The sequence below is a fragment of the Chiloscyllium punctatum genome, chromosome 42 (genome assembly GCF_047496795.1).
Source record: "Chiloscyllium punctatum isolate Juve2018m chromosome 42, sChiPun1.3, whole genome shotgun sequence".
Classification (NCBI taxonomy): domain Eukaryota; kingdom Metazoa; phylum Chordata; class Chondrichthyes; order Orectolobiformes; family Hemiscylliidae; genus Chiloscyllium; species Chiloscyllium punctatum.
In genome coordinates this window covers 47,848,536-47,863,755 of record NC_092780.1, presented here as the reverse complement: position 1 = coordinate 47,863,755, position 15,220 = coordinate 47,848,536, and the positions used below count along the sequence as shown (strand labels likewise).

General features: G+C 45.2%; 1 protein-coding gene across 1 annotated transcript in view; it reads right to left on the bottom strand.

Moving 5' to 3' along the window:
* Nucleotides 1-15,220, bottom strand: part of gfap (glial fibrillary acidic protein) — an 86,604-nt gene that overhangs the window by 56,277 nt on the left and 15,107 nt on the right. Inside the window, exon 2 of the mRNA XM_072561923.1 lies at nt 2,747-3,151. Within this exon, the coding sequence (XP_072418024.1) occupies nt 2,747-3,151 (405 nt within the window). The remainder of the gene's footprint in view (nt 1-2,746; nt 3,152-15,220) is intronic.

Sequence of the window (15,220 nt, the reverse complement as noted above, 5' to 3'; positions counted from 1 at the left end):
AAGTCGATGTTGATGCCGTGCGGTTGATGGGTCCCAAGGTGGAAGATGAGATGTTCTTCCTCCAGGCATCGGGTGGTTTGGAATTGGTGGTGGAGGAGGCCCAGGACTTGCATGTCCTTGGGGCAGTGGGAGGGAGCGTTGAAGTGGTTGGCGTGTGTGTCCCAGAGAACTGATTGACAGACAGGAAACAAAGCGTATGTGAATCATTTTCTCAATGACAGTCAGAATCCAGTTGAGCAGACAAGGACCAGTGTTTGGACCCCACTGTTCATGATCTATATTCATGATTTAGATGAGGGAGCTAAATGTAAAATCTGCATATTTGCAGTTTACTTGGTGCTGGGTCGAAGGGTGAGCTGTGAGGAGGATGCAGATAGTTCGGTGTGACTTGGACAAGCTGAGTGAGTGGCAAATGCAGACACAGTATCATGTGGATAAATGTGAGGGCAGATTATTCTCAGAATGGCGACAGATTGGGAAAGGGGGAAGTGTCCTGCTACACCAGTCACAGTAGGCAAACGTGCAGGTGCAGCAGGTGGTGAAGAAGGCGAAATGGTGGGTGAGCCTTCAGAGTGAGAGGGTTCGAGTACAGGAGCAGGGATATCTAGCTGCAATTACATCGCGTCTTGGTGAGACCACACCTGAACACTGCATGGAGTTTCGGTCTCCCTTGTTTAAGAAGAGAGGGAGGTAGAAGACAGGAAACTATAGGCTGGTTCACCTGGCATCGGTCATTGGTAAGGTTTTAGAATCCCTTATTAGGGATGAGATTGTGGAGTGCTTGGAAATGCACAGTAAAATAGGACAGAGTCAGCCTGGCTTTGACAGGAGAAGATCGTGCCTGACAAACCTGTTCAAATACTGCGATAAGGTATTGAGCAAGTTAGACTAAAGAGAGCCAGTGGATGTGATCTATTTGGATTTCTGAAGTCCTTTGACAAGGTGCCACACAGGAGGCTGCTAAATAAGATAAGAGTCCATGGTGTTCGGGATTAGGTACTGGCATTGATAGGGGATTGTCTGACTGGCAGAAGGTAGGGAGTAGGGATAAAGGGGGCTTTCAGGATGACAGCTGGTGACTAGTGGAGCTCCACACGGGTCAGTGTTAGGATTGAAACTATTCACATTATACATTAATGACTTGGATGAAGGAACTAAGGGGCACTGCTACTAAGTTTGCAGATGTAACAACGTTATTGGAGGGACAGGTTTACCAGACTGAACCTGGGATCGCACGACTGATATATGAAGAGAGGCTGGATCAGTTACAGCTATATTCACTAGAGTGGAGAAGAATGATGTGTTTCTAACAACAACCTATAAAATCCGAACAGAAGTGAATAGGACAAGGACTGGAAGGATATTCCTGATCACTGGGACCCCAGATTAACGACACGGGGCCAGCTATTTAGGACTGAGGGGTAATTTCTTCACCCATGGAGAGTGGGAATCCTGTTGAATTTGCTACTCGAGGCAGGAGTTCAGATCAAAATGGAATGTTTGTAAGAAGGAATTAGATGGAGTTACGAGGACTAAGTGATAAAGGGAATGAGGCGAAACAGGAATAGGATACTGACTTGGGTGATCACCCATGATCATATTCAATGACAACGTCAGTTCAAGGGGCTGAAATGGCCTTTTCCTGTTCCTATTTTCTATGCTTCTATCTAACATTAGTCAAAATGAGTTGGGCCATTGTTGTTGAATAGGGATCATTTTAATCTGTTGTGGCAGATCCACTAGGAACTGGATCAACAGCAACAAATGCATTTCCTACAGACTCTGTAGAGCTGGCTCCAGAGATGTAAATTCATTCTCTAACACCCTATGTCCCCAACCGAGCTGTTTAAACATCCTTTACACACTGTTTCAGCTTTGAACCACACCTTGTTCAGCCAAAGGGGAGAGAACAGGATCACTGCAGGTTCTAGAAACCTGTTCTCCAGATGCTTTGGTGGACGTAGAGGACGTGGTAATGTTGAGAGATGTTCAAAGCACCAAAACAGAAGGGGTCTGGTGATTCCTCATTGCTGCCCATCTCCAGGGGACTCGGTGGGATTACCAGCTAACTTCAGATGGAACACTGAACTTGAGTGATTCGGTGCCAGTACATGTGTGGCACTCTTGATGTTGGACAGGAGAGGCAATTGAGCTGGTGTGCACCCACCTCCCCCACAGCAATGCCCAACCTTGAAAAGGATAACAAGAGAAAATGATCCTTGTATTCGCCCGGGGAATGGAGGGGGCAACTTTCGAGAAGCATTCAAAACAAATGCAAAGTCATTAGGGATAAGCTGCTTCCTGTGGTGGGAGGGTTTGGCAAACAAAGGGCACAAATTTAAAATAATTTGCAAAAAGAACCAGAGGAAAGATGAGGAATAGTTGATGATGCAGTTGTGATCTGGAGTCATTAGCTGAGAGGGAATGTCAAGAGGGGAACTGGATAAAAATGTAAAAGCGGTGGAATTATCAGAGTATGGCGATAAGGCAGCTGAGTGAAACGAATTTAAAGAGATGATAAGTGAAATGGCCTGTTCTATTCCTGGATGGTTTGACCAACGCGGCTCGCTTTCATCGTCATCTTCTGCTGATTCACCAGTGAGCGCAACCAGTGGGTCAAATACGGACCCTGCCCTACTCTCAGACAGCTGGGCGACCTGCCCAACTGAGGTACTGACCTCAGGGAGGGACACTAGGGGGGAAGTGCAGAGGGTGGAATTGGAGCACATATCTGGGAGCAACGTACCTCTGTTTCAGGTTGCTGTGGTCCTCCAGGAGATTGTCTCTCTCGATCTCCAGGCGGGCTCTGGCACTGTTCAGCTGGTCCATCTGCTGGCGCAAATCCCTGATCTCATCCAGGTACATATCCCCCAACCTGCTGGGCTCCTTCCCCTTGATCTGGCTGAGCTCAGTGGCTAGGACCTTGTTTTGGTTCTCCAGGAAGCGAACCTTTTCGATATAGCTGGCAAAGCGGTCGTTTAGTTCCATCATCTCAAACTTCTCATTGGTCCGCGTTTCCTTGAACTCAGCGTTGAGGGCATCAGACAGGGAGAAATCCAGCTTCTCCTGGAACGAGGTGGAACTCTTCGTCGGGTAGTTGACGTGCTTCAATCGAATCATTGAGCTTCTGGAGGCACTTGGCAGAACAGACCTGTCCAGAGAGAATACAGAGAGAAAACTAGAGAGCGTAGGTTTAAATTGAGTGGGACTGAAGGGCAACTTCTTCACACAGAGGATGGTGCGTGGATGGAACGATCTGCCAAAGAAAACAGTGGATGCTGGGACAGTTAAAACAATTACAAGATATCTGGGTGGCTACATGAATAGGAAGGGTTTAAAAGGATGTGGGTCAAAAGTTGGCAAAGATTAGGATATCTGGAAGGCTCAGTGAGCAAACCTACATCCAGAACCTCAACCTGAGCTACAAGTCTCCTCAAAAACTCATCAGGATATCTGGTCAGTATGGACAAGTTGAGTTGGTTTCTATGCTTAGCATCAAGATGGTGCTGGAAAAGCACAGCTGGTCAGACAGAATCCAAGGGAGCAGGAATATCAAAGTTTTGGGCAGGAGCCCTTCATCAGGGAATGAAGGCTGGAAGCCTCGGGGGTCATTCCTGATGAAGGGCTCCAGCCCGAAACGTCGATTTTCCTGCTCCTCGGATGCTGCCCGACCTGCTGCGCTTTTCCAGCACCATTCTCGTCTTGACTCGAATCTCCAGCATCCGCAGTCCTCATTTTTGCCCCTGTTTCCATGCTGTACATCTCTATGACTAATAAATCAGCAGGTGCAAATGTCGCATTCATTTTTCCCAAGTCTACCCCAAAGGAAGTCATTTTAATTATTCCAAATCAGTTTTCTGGAGGAACTCTGTAATGCCGATACGTTTGCTCAAGTGCAAGCTTTTCTGGTCGTTGTGAGCCGAGCAGGACATTGGCAACAGAGGAGCTCAGCCACAAAATCAAACATGCTTTCAGCTAAAGTCCACCAGTTCTCAAGGAGACACAGTGTGACAGGCAGCAAGGCAACTTTTGTCTCACTGTCACTATCCAGCTGAAACAAACAACCACAAGACACACGAGGGGACAAGTGGGATACTCGCTGCACTCAGTACACCATGTATCTGAGATATAGCCTCACTGCATTCCACTATATTCACTGCTGGTATCCCAATGGATTATAGACTCATTGTTAATCCAAAGACCCAGGTAATGTTCTGGGGACCTGGGTTCAAATCCCATCCTGGCAGAATTTGAATTCAGTAAAAATCTGGAAATAAGAGTCTAATGATGACCATGAATCCACTGTCAGTTGTTAGAAAAAGCCGCCTGATTCATGAATGTCCTTTAGGAAAGGAACTGCCATCCTTACCTGGTATGGACTACACATGACACTAGAGTCACAGCAAGATGGTTGACTCTTAACTGACAAGAAATGCTGGCTTTTCCAGTGATCAGGTGAATGACTGAACAGTTACCCGAATGGAGTTAAGAATCATGGTGCTTTCAGTCTAGAGCAATGTTACGGAGTGGGGATTGAATTAATATAACCAATGGTGCTGACAATTTATAGCTCGCTTAGGAAGTAAGCTATAATGGTCACGATGGGACTCCAAAGGGATACAAATGGTTGAAGTGAATGGGCAAGGTGACAGATAGAGTATGAAAATATCCAATTTGGCAGGAAGAATGGAAAAGCAGATTATTTAAGAGATGAGAGATTTGTTAAAATTCATATTTGAAGAATTGGACATCTGACGCACGAAACAACAAATTTGCAGACACGGCAGGCAGTGAAGGTGGCAAATGACGTATTTCCCATCATTCTAAGGGGGTTGTTGGAGAAGAGCAAGTATAGGACTTCAGTGAGACAAGAGCTGCATGACTTTGTGGTGTTTTGATTGCTTCATTCCTTAAAGAACGATTAATTTGTCTCAGAGCAGGGCTGAACAGAGACTTCCTACGATTTAGTCCTGGAAAGAGGGCGTGCCTACAAGAGATTGTGTATAAAGAGCCTACAATCTCTGGAGATTAGAAAAATCAGAAGTGATCTCCATTTCAGTTGGGAAAATAGAAAAGCAGATTGTTTAAGAGACAAGAGATTTGTTAAACTTTGCACTTTAACGATCCGAATTTGAAATGTAAAACATTCCCAGAGGTCATGACAGATAGATGCCAAGAGAATGTTTCCCAGCTGGACGGTCTCAGTGTAAAGGATTGGCCATTTAGTGAGATCAGGAGAAACTACTTCACTCAGAGTTATCAATCTTTGATATTCTCTATCCGAGAAGTTTCAGATGTTGAATTGTTGAGTATATTTAAGACTGAAGTTGACAGAGTTGGAGCACCAATGAAAATGGGAATAGGTAGAGAGATTCTGGATTAGTGGTGCTGGAAGAGCACAGCAGTTCAAGCAGCATCCAAGTAGCTTCAAAATCAATGTTTCGGGCAAAATACCTTCCTGATGAAGGGCTTTTGCCCGAAACGTCGATTTCGAAGCTACTTGGATGCTGCCTGAACTGCTGTGCTCTTCCAGCACCACTAACCCAGAATCTGGTTTCCAGCATCTGCAGTCATTGTTTTTACCTAGGTAGAGAGATGAGGTGAATCATAGAATCCCTACAGTGTGAAAGCCCACAGTGACCCTCGGAAGAATGTTCCACCTTACCCCTGCATTTCCCATGGCCAATCCAACTTGCCTGCACACTGTGGATAACTTAGTATCTAGCATGGCCACTCTGCCTAACCAGCAAATCTTTGGACTGTGGGAGGAAACTGGAGCACCTGGAGGAAACCCATGCAGATCCAGGGAGAATGTGCAAACTCCACACGGACAGTTACCCAAGGCTGGAATCGAACCTGTGCCCCTGGTGCTATGAGGCAGCAGTCCTGACCTCTGGGCCACGAAAGAATAGAAGTTCAGCTGTGATCATCTTGAATGACAAAAGCAACATTGATCGTGAAATGTCTATAAATTTTAATGTGCCCTATAACTGACCTGGAGAGTGGGAAAGGTTAAAATCAGTTCTTGAAACAACCAGAGACATGAGAAGACAATACTCATGGTGGTACAAGCTTGCTTCAATAGTAGACTGAAAGTAAAGCCTGTGGTAATTTTCATATGTAAAACCATGGCAGAAAAACATGGTTCAGTTAGTTGGATGGAGTGAAGTTACAGATGGACAATACGTGGGATTAATATTCTGATGTTAGCGGGTTTTGAGAAGATTTGTAGCTCAGGTCGAGGTTCTGGATGTAGGTTTGCTCACTGAGCTGGAAGGTTCGTTTTCAGATGTTTCGTCACCATACTGGATAACATCTTCAGTGAGCCTCTGAATGAAGCACTGTTGGTATAACCCACTTTCTATTTATATGTTTGGGTTTCCTTGGGTTGGTGATATCATTTCCTGTGGTGATATCATTTCCTATGGTGATGTCATTTCCTGTTCTTTTTCTCAGGGGGTGGTAGATGGGATCCAAGTCAATGTGTTTGTTGATAGAGTTCCAGTTGGAATGCTATGCTTCTAGGAATTCTCATGTGTGTCGTTGTTTTGTTTGTCCTAGGATGGATGTGTTGTCCCAGTCGAAGTGGTGTCCTTCCTCATCTGTATCCGAGGATACTAGTGAGAGAGGGTCATGTCTTTTTGCGGATAGTTGATGTTCATTTATCCTGGTGGCTAGTTTTCTGTCTGTTTGTCCAACGTAGTGTTTGTTACAGTCCTTGCACGGTATTTTGTAGATGTCATTAGTTTTGCTCATTGTCTGTATCGGGTCTTTCAAGTTCATTAGGTGCTGTTTTAGTGTGTTGGTGGGTTTATGTGCTACCATGATGCCAAGGGGTCTGAGTAGTCTGGCAGTCATTTCTGAGATGTCTTTGATATAGGGGAGAGTGGCTCGGGTTTCTGGACATGTTTTGTCTGCTTGTTTGGGTTTGTTGCTGAGAAATCGATGGACTGTGTTCATTGGGTACCCATTCTTCTTGAATACCCTTTATAGGTGATTTTCCTCTGTGCTTCAGTGTGTGATGGATCACTGAAATAACGTTCTGATGCAGCTTCATTTGTGGGTGTTGGGATGATTGCTTCTGTAGTTTGGTATTTGGTCCGTATGTGTTGTTTTCCTGTAGATGCAGGTTTGACGTTCCCCACTGGCTGTTCGCTCTACTGTGACATCTAGGAATGGCAGTTTGTTGTTGTTATTCCTCCTCTTTGGTGAATTTTATGCCAGTAAGGATATTATTGATGGTCTTGAAGGTTTCCTCTCATTTGTTTCATTGGGTTTCATCCCAACATCCATAAACGAAGTTGCATTATTTCAACAAGCCACTACACACTGCAGCACAGAGGAGATACGCAGGGCTACAAGGAGGACGTAGGAGAATAGCACTCAGTGAGATGTCATTCAGAGAGCTAGCACAGATGAGGGACTGAATGGTTTCATTGTGTGCTGTAACATCTCTGATTCTTTGATCCTCTGGGTGCTCAGGTCAAAGTTCCTGCGTCAGGTACCACTTGGCCTAAATTTACTACCAACATCTCTCTCGAATGAGAGAACAGCCCTGGGGTCCACTGGAACAATGGTGACTTCACCTTTTCCATTCAAAATGAAAACAGAGCCTTCACATTTGAAGCTCAGACTGAAGCCCAATCTGCTTGGTAACATTAATACCTGCCCTCAGTTGGTTCCTGTCCTTTCCCCCAGTTGATAACTCATGGGATTCTCCAGCACCTCTCAACATAAAAGTATAATTTATTCCATTCTTTCTAATTTGATTTGTAACCGAAAGTCAGGTCAATCAGCAGAACTCTGAGCAGCTGTTTAATCCAATAAGCTCCATACAGTCCATGTAATAGCTTTCTGGTCAATTAGCTCTGATCAAATGTTCTCAAATCTCATGTACATAATTCTAAAAGAATATGGAAATACCTAGGCAGAGGATTAGAACGAAAGAAACAACCTATTCACAGTACAGTTCCCAATGATGTGCTGTCTTGTTATAGTTTCTTGGGTGGAACATCACTGCCCCAGTGAGAAATAGTTGGGATTCAGCCATATACATTAGCTCACATGGCACTGCAGATTAGGATTGCTGATGGAGAAAGGGACTGGGTGACCGAAAGGCAGAGGAAGAGCAGGAAGGCAGTGCAGGTGTCCCCCGCAGTCATCTCCCTCCAAAACAGGTATACCGTTTTGGATACTGTTGGGGGGGAGATGGCTCACCAGGGGAAGGCAGCTGTAGCCAAGTTCATGGCTGTACAGAAGGGAGGGAAAAAGAGTGGAAGGGCTATAGTCATAAGGGATTCAATTGTAAGGGAAGTAGGTAGGCGGTTCTGTGGTCGGAAATAAGACTCCTGAATGGTATGTTGTCCCCCAGGTGCACGAGTCAGGGATGTCTCAGATTGGCTGCAGGACATTCTGAAGGGGGAGAGTGAACAGCCAGCTGTCATGGTGCATACAGGCACCAATGATGTGGGTAATAAACAGGATGAGGTCCTACAAGCAGAATTTAGGGAGTTAGGAGCCAAGTTAAGAAATAGGACCTCAGAGGTAGTGATCTCAGGGTCGCGACCAGTGCCACTTGCTAGTCAGAGTAGAAATGAAAGAATAGGCAGGATGAACGCATGGCTTGAGAACTGGTGCAGCAGGGAGGGGTTCAGATTTTTGGGACATTGGGACCGGTTCTGGGGGAGGTGGGACTATTACAAATTGGACGGTCTACACCTTGGTCAGACTGGAACCAATGTCCTTGGGGGTGCTCTTGCTAACGCTGTTGGGGTGGGTTTTAACTAATGTGGCAGGGGAATGGGAACCAAATGAGGAGGGTAGTGAACAGTAATGCCTGGAAGGAACTAGATAATGAAGTCAGCGTGACTAAAGGGAAGGGTAGGCAGGGAGCAGATGATGAACGCAAAGGGACAGGTGGTCTGAGGTGCATTTGTTTTAGTGCAAGAAGTGTAGTGGGTAACACAGATGAACTTAGGGCTTGGATTAGGACCTGGGAGTATGATGTTATTGCTATGAGAGACTTGGTTGAGGGAAGGGCATGAGTGGTAACTAAATATCCCAGGATCAGATGCTTCAGGTGGGATAGAAAGGGAGGTAAAAGGGGTGGATGGGGAGTTATATTACTGGTCAGAGAGGATATCCCAGCTCTGCTGAAGGAGGGCACTATGGAGGACTCGAGCAGTGAGGCAATATGGCAGAGTTCAGAGATAGGAAGGGTGCAGTAACAATGTTGGGGCTGTACTACAGGCCTCCCAGCGGTGAGTGCGAGGTAGAGGTACAAATGCGTAAACAGATTATTGAAAGATGTAGGAGCAACAGGGTGGTGGTGATGGGAAATTTTAATTTTTCAACACTGACTGGGATTCTCTTTGTGTTAGAGATCTACATGGAGCAGAATTTGTAAGAAGCACCCAGAAGGGTTTTACAGAGCAGTATGTAAATAGTCCACCTCAGGAAGGGGTCATACTAGACCTGGTGTTGGGGAATGAGCCGGGCCAGGTGGGTGAAGTTTTAGTCGGGGATTACTTTGGGAATAGTGATCACAATTCCATAAGTTTTAGAATACTCATGGACAAAGATGAAAATGGTCTGAAAGGAAGAGCTAAACTGGTGAAAGGCCGACTGTAGCAAAGTTGGCCAGGAGCTGGGGAATGTAGATTGGGAGCAGCTGTTTGAAGGGAAATTCACATTGGATATATGGGAGGTTTTTAAAGAGAGGTTGATTAGAGGGCAGGACAGACATGTCCCTGGGAAAATGAGGGATTGAAATGGCAAGATTAGGTAACCAAAGATGACAGGTGAAATTGTGAGACTAGCTAAGAGGGAAAAGGAAGCATACAGAAGGTCTAGGTAACTGAAGACAAGACAAAGCTTTGGAAGAATATCGGGAAGGTAGGACCAATCTGAAATGAGGAATTAAGAGGCTAAAAGGGGTCATGAGACATCCTTAGCAAACAGGGTCAAGGAAAATCCCAAAACCTTTTATTCATATATAATGAACAAGAGGGTAATCTGGAGAAAGGGTTGGCCCACTCAAGGACAAAGAAGGAAAGTTATGGGTCGAGTCAGAGAAAATGAGTGAGATTCTTATTGAGTATTTTGCATCGGTATTCACTGAGGAGAGGGGCATGACAGATACTGAGGGTAGGGATGGATATTTGATTATTCTGGGTCAAGTTGGCATAAGAAGGGAGGAAGTATTAGGTATTCTAAAAGGTATTAAGGTGGACAAGTCCCCAGGTCTGGATGGGATCTATCCCAGGTTACTGAGGGGAGCAAGAGAGGAAATAGCTGGAGCTTTAACAGATATCTTTGCAGCATCCTTGAACACGGGGGGAGGTTCCAGAGGACTGGAGAATTGCTAATGTTGTCCCCTTGTTTAAGAAGGGTAGCAGGGATAATCCAGATAATTATAGACCGGTGAGCCTGACGTCAGTGGTAAGGAAGCTGTTGGAGAAGATACTGAGGGATAGGATCTATTTACATTTGGAATAAAATGGGCTTATCAGTGATAGGCAGCATGACTTTGTTCAGGGAAGGTCATGTCTTACCAACTTAATAGAATTCTTTGAGGAAATGACAAAGTTGATTGATGAGGGAAGGGTTGTCGATGTCATATATGTAGGCTTTAGTAAGGCATTTGATAAGGTTCTCCATGGTAAGCTGATGGAGAAAGTGAAATCTCCTGGGGTCCAGGGTGTACTAACCAGATGGATAGAGAACTGGCTGGGGAACAGGTCAGAGACCAGTGGTGTTCCACAGGGATCTGTGCTGGGACCACAGTTGTTTGTAATATACATAAATGATTTGTAGAAAGGTATAGGTGGTCTGATTAGCAAGTTTGCAGATGACACTAAGATGACACTAAGGATAGTGAAGGGGACTGTCAGAGAATGCAGCAGAATATAGATAGATTGGAGAGTTGGGCAGAGAAACGGCAGATGGAGTTCAATCCGGGCAAATGTGAGGTGATGCATTTTGGAAGATCCAATTCAAGAGCAAATACCGATCCAAAACAGTAAATGAAAAGGCCCTGTGGAAAATTGATGTACAGAGGGATCTGGGTGTTCGGGTCTATTGTTCCAGTGCTGTAGTGTACCATAGAAGAGACCAACATCTTGAAGTTTATGAAGAACACTTTACAATGCTATGATATCACAGACATGGACATAGTCTGGTATTACTGCTTACTGATGCTACTCTCCATAACATACACAGTGATTCACAACACTGACTTCATTATACTGAGAGAGTGACTGTAGGTGAGGTGTGATATGCATACCCTTATACTGGAATGTCACATGTTGTAATGTCATGTAACCATAACCATAACAGGTTTAGGAGACATGTGACACAACCCCAGATTAGGCCTAAGCAGACGATCACAACTGTTCAATTTTACTATGACGTGTGGTCTGTCATCACTGATCGATGTGTATCATTTATCTTAGCTGTGTAGTTGATGCCCGCCATGATATCTTCAGTATCCAAGTCAGCATTCTGTGTTGATGTGGGGTTGAAGGTATGGACCTCAGATAGGTACTTACTTCTTTGCAGGATTTAATCATTGCTCATGAGAACACGATATGCTCCAGGCTGGAGAGAACAATGTCGTATCTGGACATGGATCCATACATTGATCAAAATCATGAACTAATTCCTCATTCCCATTGGGATAGCTGTGTATGTACTTGTTGGCCAAGCTCTTGTACCATTCTCTTTCTTTCCAACAAGGTACTATCATTAAACGAGGAGAGTGTGGGAGTGAAGAACTGTGAAGCTCTGGCTGCTGCCGAGGGGAAGCAGTTTTCTTGGGAAATAGCAAGTTTTAACATCGCTATTTGAATATCTTGGCACATCATTTTACATTTAGCTATCATGAATATTAATGTATGACCCGTGAGACTGTGAGATTGTTAGGAACTGAGGAGAAGTAGCAATATGCAGAATGTTCCACTTCCTGCACATCTTGGAGGGGTGTACCGTGTACCGTGTTGGCAGGCAATCTTTTGAGGACTTGGAACATAAAGAACATGGTGGTCAATGTGTTTAGAACTGGTTCACTGGTGGGCTTTTAGATTTGTCTCACAATATGGAACTTGGTGAGGTAGTCAGTCCCCAGATTACAATGTGTTCTTGAAGATAGAAAATCAACCTTTGACCATAGCTCAGGAATATGGAACACGGAACCCCATCTGGTTGGTGGAGTTGACCGTTTTCACGAGTTCATTAGTTAATCAATGTCGTTATTTGTGTGGAATTCATGCACTAATCTCTTGTACTTTTTTGTGTCATGTACCGCATGCACGTCTTGAAGTAATTGCTTGTGCAATTACCACTTGCTTGCCTTTGAAGGTTTCTTTCCTAGATGCAGTCCCCATTCACGTTGGAATGACCAGGAAGAAACTGGGAGCTCTGGGACCTGCTGAATACTTTCGGGCTCTCTGGTGATGCTGGCGATCTTTGAGCTGGATCTGCAGTTGCAGCTTGCTGAAATCGGCTCTGCTCGGCTGTGACCAAAGATGACTATGAAAACCATCTTCTAATTCAGGTTCAACAATAGCCATTTACCAGTCTAAAGGAACATTTTTATTCTTACTAGGCGTGGGAATTGGCTAAGAGGATCAGCAGTAGTCTTTTCAGAAAGTGGTTTCGATTGAAAGAATCATATCCTTAGATCTTTATAAATATCTGTTGGAGTCATGAAAGTACACTCAAGAGACAGTCAGCAGAACCTTTTTCATGGTTTCTGGTAATATGAAATGTTTGTTGAATAGATATATATGAAACTTATATCCAAAAAACTACAGCAACACTCCCTTTCTCCATTCAATGTCGAGAAGTTTACCTGAGCTGTTGCCCAGTTTGTTGAACTAATGTGGTGAGTTTGGAGGGACCATAGCATTGAAGAACACTTTCTGGATGATAAAGGATTTAAGAGATTGCAAAGTGGTCTTTCTGCCCCATTTTATGGAAAAGAACTCAAGGAAGAGAGACTTTTGTCACAAAACTTCAGAATGTGCCGCGATGTAAAGTTAAAGAAGTTGAGATTCCTTTGTCGATCACCTTGCTTTCCTGGTGTAGGAACCTTGTATTTTAATAAGATCAGGCCTAATACTGTTTGACAAGTAGACCAACGAGAAGAAATTGATTTCTTGCTGAGGGGCTCATGACTGACGCTGAGTTGACATTTTTTTCAAACTGTTGAGAATCAAGAGGGTGTTTCTTTGCTGCTGCCATGAGCTGATGGAGGTTTGGATGTGTTCAGGGTATCAGAGGACAACTTGATAGATTGTTGATGATATGATCCATATAATATTGGGATAGGTCATGGCTAATGGATAATGTAAGCGGGAACCTGTGGAAACAGGATCTACAGAAAGAGGTTCTAAAAATTTTAGTTACTGTGACTCTGGGAACACATCTGCCTGTGCTGACAGACCAAAGATCCTGCTATAACAAAGACCCAAAAGGTTTCAGGAGTCCATTCTGAGGATCTATAGTGACCATGAAGATGGATAATGCGACTGAAGGATGTAATGGCCAGGTCGTTCTGCTGTAACCTGCATTTCGTTAACACAAATTCGCTGCAGTGCGCTTGATGCATTGGGGACACTGTTTCTAAAGCGCAAACTTTTAAAGCATGTCTTGGTTATAATGCGATTGCGTCCCCATTAGTTTTAACGGTGCTGCTATTGTGCAGTTTTCTTATAACACGGGATTGTGTGAGAATGGAGCCACTGTGTTACAGCGGAACTGACTGGAATCAAGTCTAAGCATTGCTTTTATTTTTGCAACCACTTGGTTTGGTCCCTGTGTACTCTTCCCGACGTTATTCTGCTCATTTTGAGCCTGGTGCTTGCCTTCAGAACCCAAAGAATTCACCTCCGAACTGGAAGATGAACTGAATCACCGAGGGCCACTGTGGAGTAACCCAATGGGAAAATGTCTCTTGCCCACTCTTTGGGTCTATTGTTTCCCAGTATCCCTGCCCTCTCTGCACACCCAGTATTTCCCCTCTTCCTCCATTTCCCATCTTCTCTTCCTGGCACCTGATGCTTGTTTCCTTTCTTGCTTGCTCTCTCTATTTTTGACTGTACACTTCCACTCCTTTATCTCTCCACTTCTGTCTGTCTTGCTGTTGTTCCACGTCCTACCCTTCTCTGTCGTAATCACACTTCTCTGTTCATCTCTCTCTCTCATTCTGTCACCCCACCTCCCCTCTCTGTCCCCTGATCTCTACTCTGACCTTTTACTCTCTGCTCCATTTCATTCATCCATCTTTCTCCACCTCAATCTCCACTTTCCCCTTTTTCTGTCCGTCTGCTTCCCATTTAGTGAGAGAGTGTTTGGTGTTAAGTTCTTTCACCAGGGTGTTTACAGGGGGACTTTGGTCCTCAGTAAGATAAAACAAACACCTGTGGATGCTGGAAATCTGAAACAAAACCAGATATTGTTGGAGAAACTCGGCAGGCCTGGCAATATCCGCTGAGACAAAGCAGAGGCAATGTTTCAGATTCTGTGACCCTTCTGAAATGTGTCCATCCTGCAGATACTGCCAGACCCGGCAAGGTTTACCACCAACTTCTGTCTGTGATTCTCAGGTGATGAGATAGTTGTGATTTTAGAAGTTTCTACGTTGGGACGGCCCCAGGTCGATCCTCATGTCTGCAGAGTAATACCCTCAGAATTCACTAGGAGGTGCTATTTACCCAAAGTTTGCTGCCACCATCAGGGGCCGTGGAGGGTGAGGGGTAACCCTGAGGGTGATGTCCCTCAGTCTGTGACCCTCAGACAGCCCCTCGCTCCTGTCCTCGAGCCCAACACCAGACGGTTCACACCCTCTTCACTCAGAGACAGAGAGACAGAGAGAGAGAGAGAGAGAGCCCTCTCAGACCGGTCACCCCCCGAGCCCGCCTCCTCACTCTCCCGGATTGACAGGGCCACTCCCTCCACACTGACACCCTCCCTCACTCCCTCACTCCCTCACTCCCCTCCACACTGACACCCTCCCTCACTCCCTCACTCCCCTCCACACTGACACCCTCCCTCACTCCCTCACTCCCCTCCACACTGACACCCTCCGTCACTCCCTCACTCCCCTCCACACTGACACCCTCCCTCACTCCCTCACTCCCCTCCATACTGACACCCTCCCTCACTCCCTCACTCCCTCACTCCCCTCCAGACTGACACCCTCCCTCACTCCCTCACTCCC